At 32.7% G+C, this 21,088-nt stretch overlaps 1 protein-coding gene across 2 annotated transcripts in view; it reads right to left on the bottom strand.

Annotated features, from left to right (window-relative positions):
* The window catches only part of LOC134692730 (serine/threonine-protein kinase mTOR-like), a 95,799-nt gene that overhangs the window by 48,190 nt on the left and 26,521 nt on the right, over positions 1 to 21,088 (bottom strand). For both annotated transcript variants that reach the window (XM_063553235.1, XM_063553236.1), the window contains 9 exons: positions 20,561 to 20,699; positions 19,459 to 19,706; positions 17,530 to 17,616; positions 16,251 to 16,418; positions 15,299 to 15,411; positions 11,762 to 12,017; positions 10,480 to 10,623; positions 9,805 to 9,947; positions 8,702 to 8,864 (listed from right to left, as the gene is read on the bottom strand). In XM_063553235.1, the coding sequence (XP_063409305.1) occupies positions 8,702 to 8,864; positions 9,805 to 9,947; positions 10,480 to 10,623; positions 11,762 to 12,017; positions 15,299 to 15,411; positions 16,251 to 16,418; positions 17,530 to 17,616; positions 19,459 to 19,706; positions 20,561 to 20,699 (1,461 nt within the window). The remainder of the gene's footprint in view (positions 1 to 8,701; positions 8,865 to 9,804; positions 9,948 to 10,479; positions 10,624 to 11,761; positions 12,018 to 15,298; positions 15,412 to 16,250; positions 16,419 to 17,529; positions 17,617 to 19,458; positions 19,707 to 20,560; positions 20,700 to 21,088) is intronic.

Raw genomic sequence — 21,088 nt, 5'->3', positions numbered from 1 at the left:
GCCAATGCTTGTATGTAGATTAAGACTGGTTGGCAAGTTTGCTTTGTTTGTACAAAAATTTGCATATGTATTGTAATGAAGATTGACATCTGCAAACAATATAAAAGGTGGAGTTAAACATTTACATAGAGGTTAGGAACACCCACTCTGTGCCTTTTTATATTTTATGCATATGTCAATCTTAATTACAATGCTTGAGCAAACATTTATTCAAACAATGCAAACAAGCAAACCAAAGTCTTAATCTACAAGCATTAGGGAAAAGGCTCTGAATATTAAATCATAACTGTTTTCCAAGCATTTATACGGAAAAGGCTCTGAATATTAAATCATAGCTGTTTTCCAAACATTCATTTTTTTAAACATAATAATGACTTGTTAGTTAACATATATTGTGGATTACAATTTTTTCGTTGGTATCAATTTTCTTGGATTGAGGAAAACTTGCATTTTCGTGGATATTTGATTACATGGCTTTCCAAAAGTCTACATTTAATCATACAGCAAATTGATTAAACATTCAAATTTCTACAAAATCCATGAAAGTTGATATCCAATGAATACTAACCCTTTCCTCCATTGATATTTTTTAGCATACTTGATTCACATAGGATTTTTCAATAAAATGCTGAAAATATGCTTTAAAGTATTGAATCATTGCGAAAAACAAATATTCCTATGATATTCCTTTTCATATTGGATACAAATTTTATTAAGTCTGCTGCAGACACTTTGTAGTCAAAGAGTTTCAACTGAGGTATTACACAGACGCAAAAGGCGTCATTAAGGAGTAAAGGGGGTGGCGTCAGAAGGCGTCACTATGGAGGAAAAGGTATCCAAAAAAATAAATACCCAATGAATACTAATGAACCAACTATATAGTACCAACACTGCAAGTTAAAGAAGGTGCTGAGCAAGTATTGACATTATATTCCAATCATTTCTCTACAATACCTTGTCACAATGTTCCAATCATTTCTCTACAATACCTTGTCACAATGTTCCAATCATTTCTCTACAATACCTTGACACAATGTTCCAATAATTTCTCTACAGTACCTTGTCACAATGTTCCAATCATTTCTCTACAATACCTTGTCACAATGTTCCAATCATTTCTCTACAACACCTTGTCAAATTGTTCCAATCATTTCTCTACAACACCTTGACACAATGTTCCAACAATTTCTCTACAGTACCTTGTCACAATGTTCCAATCATTTCTCTACAATACCTTGTCACAATGTTCCAATCATTTCTCTACAATACCTTGACACAATGTTCCAATCATTTCTCTACAATACCTTGTCACAATGTTCCAATCATTTCTCTACAATACCTTGTCACAATGTTCCAATCATTTCTCTACAATACCTTGTCACAATGTTCCAATCATTTCTCTACAACACCTTGTCACAATGTTCCAATCATTTCTCTACAATACCTTGACACAATGTTCCCATCATTTCTCTACAATACCTTGTCACAATGTTCCAATCATTTCTCTACAATACCTTGTCACAATGTTCCAATCATTTCTCTACAACACCTTGTCACAATGTTCCAATCATTTCTCTACAATACCTTGACACAATGTTCCCATCATTTCTCTACAATACCTTGTCACAATGTTCCAATCATTTCTCTACAATACCTTGTCCAATGTTCCAATCATTTCTCTACAATACCTTGTCACAATGTTCCAATCATTTCTCTACAATACCTTGTCACAATGTTCCAATCATTTCTCTACAATACCTTGTCACAATGTTCCAATCATTTCTCTACAATACCTTGTCACAATGTTCCAACCATTTCTCTACAATACCTTGTCACAATGTTCCAATCATTTCTCTACAATACCTTGTCACAATGTTCCATAAACTCTGCCAGATTAAAGAAGGTGTTGAGCAAGTATTGACATTATGTTCCAATCATTTCTCTACAATACCTTGTCACAATATTCCAATCATTTCTCTACAATACCTTGTCACAATGTTCCAATCATTTCTCTACAATACCTTGTCACAATGTTCCAATCATTTCTCTACAATACCTTGTCACAATGTTCCAATCATTTCTCTACAATACCTTGTCACAATGTTCCAACCATTTCTCTACAATACCTTGTCACAATGTTCCAATCATTTCTCTACAATACCTTGTCACAATGTTCCATAAACTCTGCCAGATTAAAGAAGGTGTTGAGCAAGTATTGACATTATGTTCCAATCATTTCTCTACAATACCTTGTCACAATATTCCAATCATTTCTCTACAATACCTTGTCACAATGTTCCAATCATTTCTCTACAATACCTTGTCACAATGTTCCAATCATTTCTCTACAATACCTTGTCACAATGTTCCAATCATTTCTCTACAATACCTTGTCACAATGTTCCAATCATTTCTCTACAATACCTTGTCACAATGTTCCAATTATTTCTCTACAATACCTTGTCACAATGTTCCAATCATTTCTCTACAATACCTTGTCACAATGTTCCAACCATTTCTCTACAATACCTTGTCACAATGTTCCAATCATTTCTCTACAATACCTTGTCACAATATTCCAATCATTTCTCTACAATACCTTGTCACAATGTTCCAATCATTTCTCTACAATACCTTGTCACAATGTTCCAATCATTTCTCTACAATACCTTGTCACAATGTTCCAATCATTTCTCTACAATACCTTGTCACAATGTTCCAATCATTTCTCTACAATAACTCGTCACAATGTTCCAATCATTTCTCTACAATACCTTGTCACAATGTTCCAATCATTTCTCTACAATACCTTGTCACAATATTCCAATCATTTCTCTACAATACCTTGTCACAATGTTCCAATCATTTCTCTACAATACCTTGTCACAATGTTCCAATCATTTCTCTACAATACCTGGTCACAATGTTCCAATCATTTCTCTACAATACCTTGTCACAATGTTCCATAAACTCTGCCAGATTGAAGAAGGTGTTGAGCAAGTATTGACATTATGTTCCAATCATTTCTCTACAATACCTTGTCCAATGTTCCAATCATTTCTCTACAATACCTTGTCACAATGTTCCAATCATTTCTCTACAATACCTTGTCACAATGTTCCAATCATTTCTCTACAATACCTTGTCACAATGTTCCAATCATTTCTCTACAATACCTTGTCACAATGTTCCAACCATTTCTCTACAATACCTTGTCACAATGTTCCAATCATTTCTCTACAATACCTTGTCACAATGTTCCATAAACTCTGCCAGATTAAAGAAGGTGTTGAGCAAGTATTGACATTATGTTCCAATCATTTCTCTACAATACCTTGTCACAATATTCCAATCATTTCTCTACAATACCTTGTCACAATGTTCCAATCATTTCTCTACAAAACCTTGTCACAATGTTCCAATCATTTCTCTACAATACCTTGTCACAATGTTCCAATTATTTCTCTACAATACCTTGTCACAATGTTCCAATCATTTCTCTACAATACCTTGTCACAATGTTCCAATCATTTCTCTACAATACCTTGTCACAATGTTCCAATCATTTCTCTACAATACCTTGTCACAATGTTCCAATCATTTCTCTACAATACCTTGTTACAATGTTCCAATCATTTCTCTACAATACCTTGTCACAATATTCCAATCATTTCTCTACAATACCTTGTCACAATGTTCCAATCATTTCTCTACAATACCTTGTCACAATATTCCAATCATTTCTCTACAATACCTTGTCACAATATTCCAATCATTTCTCTACAATACCTTGTCACAATGTTCCAATCATTTCTCTACAATACCTTGTCACAATGTTCCAATCATTTCTCTACAATACCTTGTCACAATATTCCAATCATTTCTCTACAATACCTTGTCACAATGTTCCATAAACTCTGCCAGATTAAAGAAGGTGTTGAGCAAGTATTGACATTATATTCCAATCATTTCTCTACAATACCTTGTCACAATATTCCAATCATTTCTCTACAATACCTTGTCACAATGTTCCAATCATTTCTCTACAATACCTTGTCACAATGTTCCAATCATTTCTCTACAATACCTTGTCACAATGTTCCAATCATTTCTCTACAATACCTTGTTACAATGTTCCAACCATTTCTCTACAATACCTTGTCACAATGTTCCAATCATTTCTCTACAATACCTTGTCACAATGTTCCATAAACTCTGCCAGATTAAAGATGGTGTTAAGCAAGTATTGACATTATGTTCCAATCATTTCTCTACAATACCTTGTCACAATATTCCAATCATTTCTCTACAATACCTTGTGACAATATTCCAATCATTTCTCTACAATACCTTGTCACAATGTTCCAATCATTTCTCTACAATACCTTGTCACAATATTCCAATCATTTCTCTACAATACCGTGTCACAATGTTCCAATCATTTCTCTACAATACCTTGTCACAATGTTCCAATCATTTCTCTACAATACCTTGTCACAATGTTCCAATCATTTCTCTACAATACCTTGTCACAATGTTCCAATCATTTCTCTACAATACCTTGTCACAATATTCCAATCATTTCTCTACAATACCTTGTCACAATGTTCCAATCATTTCTCTACAATACCTTGTCACAATGTTCCATAAACTCTGCCAGATTAAAGAAGGTGTTGAGCAAGTATTGACATTATGTTCCAATCATTTCTCTACAATACCTTGTCACAATATTCCAATCATTTCTCTACAATACCTTGTCACAATATTCCAATCATTTCTCTACAATACCTTGTCACAATGTTCCAATCATTTCTCTACAATACCTTGTCACAATATTCCAATCATTTCTCTACAATACCTTGTCACAATGTTCCAATCATAACTCTACAATACCTTGTCACAATGTTTCAATCATTTCTCTACAATACCTTGTCACAATATTCCAATCATTTCTCTACAATACCTTGTCACAATGTTCCAATCATTTCTCTACAATACCTTGTCACAATATTCCAATCATTTCTCTACAATACCTTGTCATAATGTTCCAATCATTTCTCTACAATACCTTGTCACAATGTTCCATAAACTCTGCCAGATTAAAGAAGGTGTTGAGCAAGTATTGACATTATGTTCCAATCATTTCTCTACAATACCTTGTCACAATATTCCAATCATTTCTCTACAATACCTTGTCACAATGTTCCAATCATTTCTCTACAATACCTTGTCACAATATTCCAATCATTTCTCTACAATACCTTGTCACAATGTTCCAATCATTTCTCTACAATACCTTGTCACAATGTTCCATAAACTCTGCCAGATTAAAGAAGGTGTTGAGCAAGTATTGACATTATGTTCCAATCATTTCTCTACAATACCTTGTCACAATATTCCAATCATTTCTCTACAATACCTTGTCACAATGTTCCAATCATTTCTCTACAATACCTTGTCACAATGTTCCAATCATTTCTCTACAATACCTTGTCACAATGTTCCAATCATTTCTCTACAATACCTTGTCACAATGTTCCAATCATTTCTCTACAATACCTTGTCACAATGTTCCAATCATTTCTCTACAATACCTTGTCACAATGTTCCATAAACTCTGCCAGATTAAAGAAGGTGTTGAGCAAGTATTGACATTATGTTCCAATCATTTCTCTACGATACCTTGTCACAATGTTCCAATCATTTCTCTACAATACCTTGTCACAATGTTCCAATCATTTCTCTACAATACCTTGTCACAATGTTCCAATCATTCTTCTACAATACCTTGTCACAATGTTCCAATCATTTCTCTACAATACCTTGTCACAATGTTCCATAAACTCTGCCAGATTAAAGAAGGTGTTGAGCAAGTATTGACATTATATTCCAATCATTTCTCTACAATACCTTGTCACAATATTCCAATCATTTCTCTACAATACCTTGTCACAATGTTCCAATCATTTCTCTACAATACCTTGTCACAATGTTCCAATCATTTCTCTACAATACCTTGTCACAATGTTCCAATCATTTCTCTACAATACCTTGTCACAATGTTCCAATCATTTCTCTACAATACCTTGTCACAATGTTCCAATCATTTCTCTACAATACCTTGTCACAATGTTCCATAAACTCTGCCAGATTAAAGAAGGTGTTGAGCAAGTATTGTCATTATGTTCCAATCATTTCTCTACGATACCTTGTCACAATGTTCCAATCATTTCTCTACAATACCTTGTCACAATGTTCCAATCATTTCTCTACAATACCTTGTCACAATGTTCCAATCATTCTTCTACAATACCTTGTCACAATGTTCCAATCATTTCTCTACAATACCTTGTCACAATGTTCCATAAACTCTGCCAGATTAAAGAAGGTGTTGAGCAAGTATTGACATTATATTCCAATCATTTCTCTACAATACCTTGTCACAATATTCCAATCATTTCTCTACAATACCTTGTCACAATGTTCCAATCATTTCTCTACAATACCTTGTCACAATGTTCCAATCATTTCTCTACAATACCTTGTCACAATGTTCCAATCATTTCTCTACAATACCTTGTCACAATGTTCCAATCATTTCTCTACAATACCTTGTCACAATGTTCCAATCATTTCTCTACAATACCTTGTCAGAATGTTCCAATCATTTCTCTACAATACCTTGACACAATGTTCCAATCATTTCTCTACAATACCTTGTCACAATATTCCAATCATTTCTCTACAATACCTTGTCACAATATTCCAATCATTTCTCTACAATACCTTGTCACAATGTTCCAATCATTTCTCTACAATACCTTGTCACAATGTTCCAATCATTTCTCTACAATACCTTGTCACAATATTCCAATCCTTTCTCTACAATACCTTGTCGCAATGTTCCAATCATTTCTCTACAATACCTTGTCACAATGTTCCATAAACTCTGCCAGATTAAAGAAGGTGTTGAGCAAGTATTGACATTATGTTCCAATCATTTCTCTACAATACCTTGTCACAATATTCCAATCATTTCTCTACAATACCTTGTCACAATGTTCCAATCATTTCTCTACAATACCTTGTCACAATGTTCCAATCATTTCTCTACAATACCTTGTCACAATGTTCCATAAACTCTGCCTTCTCTACAATACCTTGTCACAATGTTCCAATCATTTCTCTACAATACCTTGTCACAATATTCCAATCCTTTCTCTACAATACCTTGACACAATGTTCCAATCATTTCTCTACAATACCTTGTCACAATATTCCAATCATTTCTCTACAATACCTTGTCACAATATTCCAATCATTTCTCTACAATACCTTGTCACAATGTTCCATAAACTCTGCCTTCTCTACAATACCTTGTCACAATGTTCCAATCATTTCTCTACAATAACTTGTCACAATATTCCAATCCTTTCTCTACAATACCTTGTTGCAATGTTCCAATCATTTCTCTACAATACCTTGTCACAATGTTCCAATCATTTCTCTACAATACCTTGTCACAATGTTCCAATCATTTCTCTACAATACCTTGTCACAATGTTCCAATCATTTCTCTACAATACCGTGTCACAATGTTCCAATCATTTCTCTACAATACCTTGTCACAATGTTCCAATCATTTCTCTACAATACCTTGTCACAATGTTCCAATCATTTCTCTACAATACCTTGTCACAATGTTCCAATCATTTCTCTACAATACCTTGTCACAATGTTCCATAAACTCTGCCTTCTCTACAATACCTTGTCACAATGTTCCAATCATTTCTCTACAATACCTTGTCACAATATTCCAATCCTTTCTCTACAATACCTTGACACAATGTTCCAATCATTTCTCTACAATACCTTGTCACAATATTCCAATCATTTCTCTACAATACCTTGTCACAATATTCCAATCATTTCTCTACAATACCTTGTCACAATGTTCCATAAACTCTGCCTTCTCTACAATACCTTGTCACAATGTTCCAATCATTTCTCTACAATAACTTGTCACAATATTCCAATCCTTTCTCTACAATACCTTGTTGCAATGTTCCAATCATTTCTCTACAATACCTTGTCACAATGTTCCAATCATTTCTCTACAATACCTTGTCACAATGTTCCAATCATTTCTCTACAATACCTTGTCACAATGTTCCAATCATTTCTCTACAATACCGTGTCACAATGTTCCAATCATTTCTCTACAATACCTTGTCACAATGTTCCAATCATTTCTCTACAATACCTTGTCACAATGTTCCAATCATTTCTTTACAAAACCTTGTCACAATGTTCCAATCATTTCTCTACAATACCTTGTCACAATGTTCCAATCATTTCTCTACAATACCTTGTCACTATGTTCCAATCATTTCTCTACAATACCTTGTCACAATGTTCCAATCATTTCTCTACAATACCTTGTCACAATGTTCCAATCATTTCTCTACAATACCTTGTCACAATGTTCCATAAACTCTGCCAGATTAAAGAAGGTGTTGAGCAAGTATTGACATTATGTTCCAATCATTTCTCTACAATACCTTGTCACAATATTCCAATCATTTCTCTACAATACCTTGTCACAATGTTCCAATCATTTCTCTACAATACCTTGTCACAATGTTCCAATCATTTCTCTACAATACCTTGTCACAATATTCCAATCATTTCTCTACAATACCTTGTCACAATGTTCCATAAACTCTGCCAGATTAAGTAGTGTTTGTGTAATCTCTGGGATTTCTTCTGATTTTAGAGCTTGTTCTAAGTTTTGGATCAACTCGTCTTGTTGAGATTCAGTCAATTCTGTCCAGCATGATACAAAAGCTGCATTGAACAGGTCTCTGAAATATTTATTTTTCATTAATAAAACAAAAAATATATCGAGAAGGAACATCTAATTTCTGTATAACATGACAAGTCATATGCTGTAGATTTATCATTATTCGTTGGATATCAATTATCATGGTTTTTTATAGAAACAAGTGAACCACAAATTCAAATGTACAACAAATTACAAATTTACTATCAGTTTGTATGCAGAATATGGCAAAACCACAAAATCACATATCCATGAAAAGGCAAGTTTTCAGCATTCCACAAAAGTTGGTACCCACCAAAATAAATAAATCCACAGTAATACACAAGAATAAGAGGGTTAAACTGTGAAGTGGTTGAATATTTCAGATTGAAATCTATCAAAAACCAGTTACATAATTAAAGAAACACAAAGAAATGGCCTAGAATATGTCATACAACTTTTCAACCTCCACATATAATGTCAACCATCTCAAAAAATTTCCTATTTTGGAGTTTGTTCTTTTGTTTATTGATTTATTAAATCATTCAATACTTTCCATTTATTATTCTGCTAATTAATGATGAAAACAGCAGGTAAAACAATGTTTTATACTAAATAAATGTACTACAAAATTTCAATAAAAAATCAGTGCAATGTACTGTAAGCTCAGAAATTATTGTGAAAGTGGGACAGGGTTATAATCGCAATACATATGTAAAGAAAACTCACATTTTGAATTTTTTCATAAGTATTTACAGGACTTTTCTCAATATCGCAAAAATTAAAATCGCATTTGAGTCTAGAATGACAAAATTGCAATAATAAATGCATGATATAATTTCTGAATTTACAAATCTCTATATGTAGGTTACATTGCTGAGTTTATGTCCAAAATAACATCTACCTTGCTACAGGATTGTCGGTCTGAGCTACTGCCTCAAAAAAGAACCTACAATGCTAAAGGATTGCAAAATATTCCTTACCTGGCTAGAGGGTTGTAAGTCTGAGCTAATGCCCAGCATGACCTGAGGGCTGGTGATGGAGACTCTTTCAATAACTCTATACTCAGTCTTCTTATCCATTCCATCCAATCTTCTTTGTTCTCACGCCTACCGGAACTCAAAGCCTTAAAAAGACACAGTTATATTGTATTTGAAACATCAAATTATTCTATAGCTTTGTTAAGATATGAATTATATCAGTGTGTTTTTCCATACCTTTCAGCTGGTATAAAAACAATCATCAAAAGTATTATGTTTTCAAAATTCACCATTTCATATACTACTATATTATAACTTCTCCAAATATATATCCATTACTTTAAATACTGTTAACTAAACAAATATTGGGTACCAAGAGATGACAATTCCATGTAACATTTTAAATCACATTTAATTTTTTAACAGTAGGTTCTGATAGCTGTCAATAGAGACATTTTGGGTATCACAACTATAGGTCATTTAAATGTGTGCATTTTTAGGTGTCGGACAGAAATTGTAACAAAATTCTTTGTGAATCAATTTTGCTTTGTATAATGGTAAAATTAATGTTCTCATTTTTTGGAAAAGGGCTGCAGTGGGTACTATATATAAATGCATACTATACACGGCTGAATACAATACTTCAAAAGTCATTTCCTATTCATACTTTTTTTGTACCTTTTGTAAGTTAGGGAAGCTAACTGGTAATTTTTTACTGATGATGGTATCTGTACCAGTACTGGATGCTTCTGTAATTTTTTTACGATCTTTACGATGTTTCATCAATATGGGATCATCTTCCTCTTCTGCAATTGTTGAACTCTAAAAAATTAAATTCAATTGAATAAAATAAAGTAAGAGTGTTGTAGGTGATTCTGTTATTTTTTTAAATAAAATTCATGGAACAAATAATCTATTACAGTAATCATGGTAATAAGCCACTCTTCTTTCTCATGTGATGCCTATAGACGTTTTTGAAATAATTTTTTAAAATGCTAAATCAAATATCTATGATTTCTACTGCAAATCACTGATACACGCTTACACAGATGCATTAGCAAAGCAGTGGCAGATCTAAAGGGGGAAAATTTTCTTGGGAGTTGGAACTCCTCATTTTCTTTTTTACCATCAATGCTTTGAATGCGGACATATAATTGAAACCCTTACTTTATCCTGAGTTGGAACTCCCCCTTTTAAAAGTAGCTGGACCCACCAGTGAAAAGATAAACGGAAAATATTTTAATGGCTTTTATTTGTCCCCAGTATCTATACTTTCATATTTCAACTTGTTTCCTTGATTTTGAACTGTTATCTATATCAAAACATTTCATTCTAATTTCTTAAATATTTGAAAAATTTGGAATTTATTTTTAAGAAGCAATTGTATGTCACATATTGGCCTTTTATAGTTTACTATATGGTATTGGTATTTCCTCCTTTTTGAAGATTATAGGGCTTACTTTAAATGTTTTACATCCATGGCCTATGGTGGGTAATTGTCTAATTGGCAATCATACCACAATTCTTAATACTTAAACTGGATATCTGAAGCATGCATTGACATTGAGATGATCTTTATAATATGAGCTCTGGATATTGCTGTCAACTTACTGTCTTGTTGGGTGGCTGCAACTTTTACATATATGATATATCTCATATCCCTTATGAACAAAGATCTAGATAGGAATCCTTCCTTTTAATACTATATATTATCAAATATTCAAGACCATTTTTCTCTAGATTTTATTTATTTTGACCATTATCATGTATTTTTTTTTTTTTTTAGCACCCCATTATTTTTTATTATTTTTTTTTTTGGCCTATTTTTCTTTATTATGCAATTTTGTAACACTTTATTCTGCATTTATTGTACATCATTCTCTATTCTGTATACCCCATTCAGATCCTCAAGAAACCATTTTCTAAATTCTAACAAACAGGGGCAGATAATTCAACTGACCTTTAATATCCTGCTGACAAGTACAGTGTATTTCTGATGCGATATTTTCTGCCGAGTCATTACTTTTGTTACCATGGGGATAAAGATGGAGAACTTTTGACCTAGTTGCATAACTAATGCGCATAAAACATCCATGGTTGTATTCTGAAGGTCTGGAACCGAGTCTAAAGTTCTCACTAATGGGTGAATAATTCTAGAAGCATAGTCTGTTAAGTCTAATGTATCTGAAAATCTATCTATTGTTTCCAATGCAGCCCTACAATATAAAGTGTCAAATAGCTTGTCTTACTTCTTTGGTAAAGTATATGTGATTAGGTAGAATTCTAAATTTTTATGAAATGTTCATACCCATAGCCAGGGGGGTTCGGGGGGTTTGTCCAACCACCACCCCCCCCCCCCCCCCCCTTTGAAAACAAAGAATGACTGTTCGAATTGTGACTGTTAAAGTCGAGTTTTTGAGGCCAAATAACCCCCCTTTGGAAATTTATGCATTTAAAAACTATTGAATTACATCTGAATAAAAAGAAAGATGTATGTGGCATTTACATTTACACTTCACAAGATATAATTGAAAATTTGTGAAATAAATTAATAAATGTATAGAATGCACATAAAAAGTGTAATAAAGAACAATGTTACAATTTTTACATATTTCAGAATCTAGTATACAAAAGAAATGTTATTACTGTGAATATTTCTGTTACCATATTCAATGATATACTGAAAGTTTCATCCCGAAATTATTGCAAGGTTTTTATTATTGCGAAAAAATGCGACAGAGCATACCTGTCAACCTGTGACGATGAAAATGCAGGTCATGACCTGCATTGAAGAATCAAATCTCAGGTCATAACGCGTACGAACTTTTGCGAGCTGAATTTCAGTATTTATGGTACATTTTCTTACAATGTATATCAAAGATACCAAAACATCAATATATGTTCACTTGGTTCAGTCATTCTAAATCTTATAAATTTTTGTTTCATTGCACTCTTAAATTTTTTTATAAATTTGTGTAACTCAGTCTTATATCCTGTACTTTTAGTAATCATCAACCACTACCATTTATTTTTCAAATGTAATTTTAGAATGTTTAAGATAACTAGCTGTCTTGCCTTTTAACATCATTTTTTCATACAGATGGAATGTTTTACTCAAAAATTAGAGTATGATAAAATATAGTAATACAGTAAAAGGAAGTATAAATGTAAAAAATAATTTTCAACTTTTTTTAAAATATTGTATAAAGGTATAAAAAAAATTTCAATATGTATTTGAATTTTATATTTTTTATGATTTAATCTTTTTCACCCATAAAACGTAAATATAAGGAATAATTTTGAATGGTGACAAATAAGGGGAAGTAACTAGTTGAAATATGTTTGTTTATGTTTATAGTGAAATTTATTTACGACCTAAAGCTTAGGTAATTGGTGTTAATGAACTTTTTCTAGCAGAATTTCAGTATTAATGGTATATTTTCTTAAAATGTAAATCAAAGATACCAAAACATCAATGCATTTTCACTTGGTTAAGTCATTTTAAATTCTATTAATTATTATTTTATTGCACTTTATAGATTTTTTTTTTAAATTTGAGTAAACAGTCTTATGTTGTTTGCTTTTTGATATGATGAAACACTTCAATTTATTATTCAAATGAAAGTGTAAACTGGCTATGTAATTTTTAACCTTACCAAATCACTTTACTTGGAAATTAGACTATGATAAAATATAGTAATACAGTCAAAGGAAGTATAAATGTAAAATATAATTTGCAACTATTTTTTAAAAATTATATAAAGGTATAAAAATAATGATAAGTTATTTTTTAATATGTATTTGAATTTTATATTTTGATTATTAATCTTTTTTACCCATAAAACGTAAATATAAGGAATAATTTTGAATGGTGACAAATAAGGGGAAGTAAATCTTGGTTGAAATATTTTTTTAAACCAATAGTGCAATTTATTTACGACCTAAAGCCAGGGTAATTGGTGTTAATTAACAGTGTGTTTGACACCAAAGCTGTCAAGTGAAGCCATGCACTTAATGGGTCACTTAATTTGACAGTTTACATAGCTAGATGAACTTTCTGTTCATGGAAGAATTACGAATTTGCCGGTATTTCAATTGAATATAACTTATGAAATCAATCTCAAGGCTAAGAAATACAGGTGAAATATGGTCATTTTCTGAATTCCCGGGTTATTTCAATGACCCGGTGGGTGATCCGGGTGATCCCTCAGAATTGTGAAAATCTCGGGTCACACCCGCAGAATACGGGTCACTTGACAGCTATGATGCACTTAATGGGTCAATTAATTTGACAGTTTACATAGCTAGATGAACTTTCTGTTCATGGAAGAATTACGAATTTGCCGGTATTTCAATTGAATATAACTTATGAAATCAATCTCAAGGCTAAGAAATACGGGTGAAATATGGTCATTTTCTGAATTCCCGGGTTATTTCAATGACCCGGTGGGTGATCCGGGTGATCCCTCAGAATTGTGAAAATCTCGGGTCACACCCGCAGAATACGGGTCACTTGACAGCTATGATGCACTTAATGGGTCACTTAATTTGACAGTTTACATAGCTAGATGAACTTTCTGTTCATGGAAGAATTACGAATTTGCCGGTATTTCAATTGAATATAACTTATGAAATCAATCTCAAGGCTAAGAAATACAGGTGAAATATGGTCATTTTCTGAATTCCCGGGTTATTTCAATGACCCGGTGGGTGATCCGGGTGATCCCTCAGAATTGTGAAAATCTCGGGTCACACCCGCAGAATACGGGTCACTTGACAGCTATGATGCACTTAATGGGTCAATTAATTTGACAGTTTACATAGCTAGATGAACTTTCTGTTCATGGAAGAATTACGAATTTGCCGGTATTTCAATTGAATATAACTTATGAAATCAATCTCAAGGCTAAGAAATACGGGTGAAATATGGTCATTTTCTGAATTCCCGGGTTATTTCAATGACCCGGTGGGTGATCCGGGTGATCCCTCAGAATTGTGAAAATCTCGGGTCACACCCGCAGAATACGGGTCACTTGACAGCTATGATGCACTTAATGGGTCACTTAATTTGACAGTTTACATAGCTAGATGAACTTCCTGTTCATGGAAGAATTATGAATTTGCCGGTATTTCAAAGGAATATTACTTATGAAATCAATCTCAATGCTAAGAAATACGGGTGAAATCGGGTCATTTTCGGAATTCCCGGGTTATTTCAATGACCCGGCGGGTGTCCAGGGTGATCCCTCAGAATTGTGAAAATCTCGGGTCACACCCGCGGAAAACGGGTCAGTTGACAGGTATGGACAGAGTGGTAAACACAATAATTTAAGCTTGCATTTTGAAATATTTTATATGAATTAAACATGATTTTTCTCAAATCATAAAAATTAAAATGGTATTTAAGTCCAAAATGATAAAATCGCAATAATAAATGCACGCAATAATTTCTGAATTTACAATAATTATAAAATCTAACAAATAAAAGAGAATATACCTTCTTACAGCTATTGGAATATCATGAGAATCAAATAACTTAACAACTGGTGGCAGCAATAGGTGGAGGTAGTCATCTAAATTAGCACCAAATAACTGAAGACATTTCAATAGCTACAAATACATATACAAAAATCTTAACAACTAGTAACAACAATAGGTGGAGCTAGTCATCTAAATTAGCACCAAACAACTGGAGACATTCAATAGCTACAAATACAAAATACTGAACTACTTTTCAAACTTTAAAGAAAGAAAATCACTTTTATGTATCAGCTAATATCACATTGATAGTTGCCTGCTTGGTAATGTATGTCAAAATCAACTAATTACAGTGGTATGATGATGGCAAAGGAATGAACTGAATGTTTTACCTACCTGCAATAAGGGGATCTTTGGGTGTGATTTCCAAATTAAAAATATTATACTGAGAAGCTCTTATCTGGTTTTTTATCTTTGAACTTGACACATATTCTAGGCACTACATCGTACCATAGGTGACATAATTTGGACGGAACTTGACACATATTCTAGGCACTACATCTTACCATAGGTGATATAATTTGGACGGAACTTGACACATATTCTAGGCACTACATCTTACCATAGGTGATATAATTTGGACGGAACTTGACACATATTCTAGGCACTACATCTTACCATAGGTGATATAATTTGGACGGAACTTGACACATATTCTAGGCACTACATCGTACCATAGGTGACATAATTTGGACATGTAGAACAGGATCATCTCATCTTTCAACTAAGATCACCCCTTAGGTTTTTGGTAGTGTTAGAGTTAACATTGCTCAGTTTTTAGGTTTTGATGTAGTGTTTTTAAAATAGCTTGTTGCTGCTTGTTTATTAATAAACATATAGTTTTTGCCCTTATTTTGTTGGTCTTAAGTCTCTTTTATTTGCACAAACTTTTTATTGCACAAACATTTTACCTTATCTGTTACAACTTTATTTTGACTAGCATCATGCATGAACACTTTCAGTATTTGTGGTATAATCTGTGGTAGATATATTTTGAACTCCGTCCCCAGTGCTGACACTATCTGTTCTACCAATAAAATAATAGTACTCTGCATCTGACTGTTGGGGGTCCAGTAGTCCTAAAATTATACAAAACAAAGAGGTACATAAAACATAATGATGTCTTCGTACAAGACTCTATCATCCCATGGTAAACATCCTGGGTAGCTGATCATTCTCTAAATATGACTATGCTTACAATAACTGAAATAAAAGCAGGATATTTTACAAATAGGGCTCTACACTAACGCTATTCCTCTAGCATGAGGCACGTAAAGTGTCCAAATAGGGCTCTACACTAACGCTAGTCCTCTAGTATGAGGCACGTAAAAGTGTTCAAATAGGGCTCTACACTAACGCTAGTCCGCAAGCATGAGGCACGTAAAAGTGTACAAATAGGGCTCTATGCTAACGCTAGTCCTCTAGCATGAGGCACGTAAAAGTGGTCCAACTTGGAAGACAATGTGTACTCCTAAGCATCCTATGGGTTTACCCATTCCCATTAATTTTCACTATTTTGCATGGTTGAACAAGTCAAAAGTCTTATGACTTGAGAAATTTTACGGTCGCCATCATGACCTGATTGGCCATTATGACAAAAGTGTGTAAGAAATCATATCTGATATTCTTCCTCAGTCATTATAACCTTCCATCATTAATGAACTGAACAAAGAAATAACACGACGGGTGCCGTATACAATGCAGGAAATGCTTACCCTTCTGGAACACCTGATTTCACTCCCGGTTTTTAGTGGAGTTCGTGTTGTTTCTTAATTATTAATTATAACTGTTGATGTAAATGCCCTTTGGTTTTGTGAGTCTTTTTTTACTCCTTGGTTTTGATTGTTATTGTCTTATGACCAATTTTCCAAGTTTCTTCAAGTTGAAAATTAAAATTGTATGCAAATTCTATATACATTGTAAATGCAAATGCTTGAATGTACCTTAAATTGAATAATTATATCCAAATTAAACAAATAAAAGCAGTAAATCTGCGAACAAATAAATCATGGTCACATGCAAAATTTGTGTTTAGAGAGTACTAAAATCATTGTAAGGTACAAATTCCCCTATTGTACATGTTGGGCAACATATAAATGTGTTAACATTTCAATCTGTAACTCTTTTTGTACAACATTTCTTGAAGTTACCACGAAACCACAATATAATAGTTACTATTTCTAATTTTACCTTTATCAAATCAAAGATATCATCCAGGTAATTTCTGATGTGCTGTTTCACTATAGAGATGATCACACCCAACTGTTGGAACAAAAACTGAAATACAGAAAAAAAGTCCATTATTCAGGTGTCATACCACCAATTAAAAGTCCCTATCTGTTCAACCAAATTTTGCAATTTTCATAGCTTTCTAAATATTTAACCTTAAGTTTAACTTCATAGAAACTAGGTATATCCTGAATTGTACAGGTGTCACCCTTCTGCATGCCAATTTTCAATATACATTCTTAATCATATAAGAAAGAAGAGAGCTTCCTAAAGGAGGTACCACTAAAAATAACCCCTGGTTTTCTGACAATCTTAAATTAATATACCATGGAGAGTATTAATCCTCAATTTTAAATGCAAACTCCTAGACAGATAAAATTTGGCTCAAAATGGTCTTGATATATTTCTCTTTCAACAAAAGTTTCATTTCTGCAAATGTATTGGTTAGTTTAGGTGAATAATGACATCAAATACACTATTTTTTGTCTGAGTAGGCCTACTTTCACATACGTTCTAAATTTGAGGGAGTAATTGGTGGTATGACACCTAAAGAGACAAAAAAGTTGATTAGAAATCTTTTGTTTTGTTTTATTCTTAATCCTTAGTCAATTTGAAGTTAAAAACAGCTTTTCTGAGCATAATGCAACTTATATTAAAAATTTCTCAGCTCAATTTAAACTGACTGTAATGTATGACTTTGATAGAAAATACTTGAAAATTTCATTTTGGGCTACAGGAACATAAACTTTCAATATTAAGATCAGTTTTTACTTATTTTTCCTTGTTTGTTCTACTACTTTAAAGACTTTCAACAGTTCTCGCAATGAATTAAGTAAAAAATTCAAGGTATTGAAGTGTCAAGGAATATTGACCCCCCTTTTTTCCATCTGGTGTCAGTAATATACTACAGATTGATCAAAAGTGCAGTTATGGTCATTAAACTGTTTTTATTTACATCAGTTAATAAAATTTAAGATATAAAAATTTCATTTGGAATAATAAATGGTATTTTTGTGAGTTTCTGCAGTGTTTACATTTGGCTATGCTATCTTCCAAGTAAATAGTATGACGCAATGATATAAGAGGTAAAAATCAAATAATTTCATTAAATCTGAATGACAAAATTTTTTTGGGTGTAGTAAATAACCTATGTTTAAATGTTTAACACCACAGATACAACTTTCAGTGCATTTATAACAATTTAGGACATTTTGTTTATATTAAAGCATATTGTCAGGGTGAGAAAAGCTAAAAATAGCACAAACTCAAGTTTTAGGCTCTAAATATACAATATGTGATATTTTGCCCCCAAAAAGATTGAAATGTGCCTAGTATTATGTCATAAGATCAGTTAAACAAAAAAAAACAATTGTTTTCTGAATTTGATGCTTCACCGCATTTCGCTTCAAGGTGTCATACCACCAATTAAAAGTCCCTATCTGTTCAATCAAATTTTGCAATTTTCACAGCTTTCTAAATATTTTACCTTAAGTTTAACTTTATAAAAACAAGGTATATCCTGAATTGTACAGGTGTCACCTTTCTGCATGCCAATTTTCAATATACATAGGATTCGCCTTTAACCTCTCATCATCTCAATATACAGGTCATTACCATAGTAACAAGACTTACCTCTCTAAAATTTGTATCAGCAGTTCTTATAACATTCAGATAGGCTGGTATAACCTGTCGGATGTAAGATTCACCTTTAACCTCTCATCATCTCATTATACAGGTCATTACCATAGTAACAAGACTTACCTCTCTAAAGTTTGTATCAGCAGTTCTGATAACATTCAGATAGGCTGGTATAACCTGTTGGATGTATGATTCACCTTTAACCTCTATACATCTCAATATACAGGTCATTACCATAGTAACAAGACTTACCTCTCTAAAGTTTGTATCAGCAGTTCTGATAACATTCAGATAGGCTGGTATAACCTGTTGGATGTATGGTACACATTTGATGCCAACTGATTTAAATATAAAGGTTATCGCCTGGACAACCATTGTATGGTGCTGAGATAGATTAGGGTCACGGATGATCTTCATAAGTGTTGCTATAGCAATGGCTAAATAAAATTCTTCAAGAGTCGCAGTGGCACTCATGTTTGCTAGCATTTCACTGGTATTCTCTACAAAAAATTTAATCATTTTACTTAAAACATAAGTTGTTTCTGGTTTTTATTATGACACTGCAATACTATTAATACTGTAAATTCAGTTATTTTGGTATGTTTCAATTTTTGTGGATTGAGGAATACTTGCACTTTTGTGAATATATTACATGTATTACTATATTTTATCACTGTCTGCATACAAGCCTATAAAAAAATCCAATTCATTGAACAAATACATTTACGGGATACATATACTTACAAACACAACCAAAAATTGATATCCAACGTTGTATCCACAATGCTTTTGCAAAACGGACTAAACTCTTTTACATAGACTTCACTGGTGAACAAGGCATATACATCTTCTTTCATATCAAGCACTCTATACAGAGTTTTATAGTTACTTACAACAAAATGTCATGAGATATCCAGCATTTATCATGCTTTATCATAAAATAAGATCAAATTGCTGATAGATCCCCCTCCTAAATTATTGAAATCTATCTTTTTGCATTAACCAGAATATCTTTTAGTAAATTAAATGCACCCAATGTGGCTAACACATTAATGGGTGTATTTAATATGTTTGATTCATAATTCTTTGTATTTGGGAAACTATTTTTTTTGGATTTCTTGATGAAATTTATCAAACCACAAATCAAAATTTTGGATGAAGTATTTAAAATTCTCTATAAGCTTCTATTCAGACTTTGTCAAACCCCAGAATCAAATCTTAAAGAATTTTTTATCTTTCTCAACAATCCACAAAAATTGGTTTCCAAAAAATTAAATAAATTCACAGTACAATCATGTAATTTTAAATTTTCAGAAAACTGTTTAATTTAGTTCCAAAAAGAATTATTTTGTACCTGGTTGCGAAGCATCCTGATTAGCTTTTGGATCAGACATACTAAATACAGCCCCAGCTTCTGTTTTCTGTATTAATCCTAAGTTCATCTTGTGTTTGTGTGGATCTAAAGCACCAAGTAAACCTAATACACGGATCACCTACAAAACATGTGAATCTAAAATACAACAAGTTCATCTAGTCATTTATTCATCCAATTAGGAGATAATGTGTATTGTATATTAAAAGCTCTGACAGCATCAATTGGTGATTTGATGGTTGCAAAATGAGTTTACTGGCAATTCTTTATATGGGACCATCAAATCACCAATTTATGCCATCAGAGCTTAAAATACAATATCGGTATCTACATTATATTGAAACTGAAAACAAGATCAAATAATACATTTAAAATCTGTCATAAGTCGTCTGTGCTTTTTCAACTGAAATTGATGCCATGAAAATTAGTGATGTTATCCAATCAAAATGAATGTTACATATGATGTTGCATTAGAATATAAATTATTGTACTGTGAGACACTTATCACTG

This window comes from Mytilus trossulus, chromosome 12 (genome assembly GCF_036588685.1).
Source record: "Mytilus trossulus isolate FHL-02 chromosome 12, PNRI_Mtr1.1.1.hap1, whole genome shotgun sequence".
In the NCBI taxonomy this organism is placed as follows: domain Eukaryota; kingdom Metazoa; phylum Mollusca; class Bivalvia; order Mytilida; family Mytilidae; genus Mytilus; species Mytilus trossulus.
Note: the sequence above shows the minus strand (reverse complement) of the source record. Positions and strands in the feature narration are given on the sequence as shown.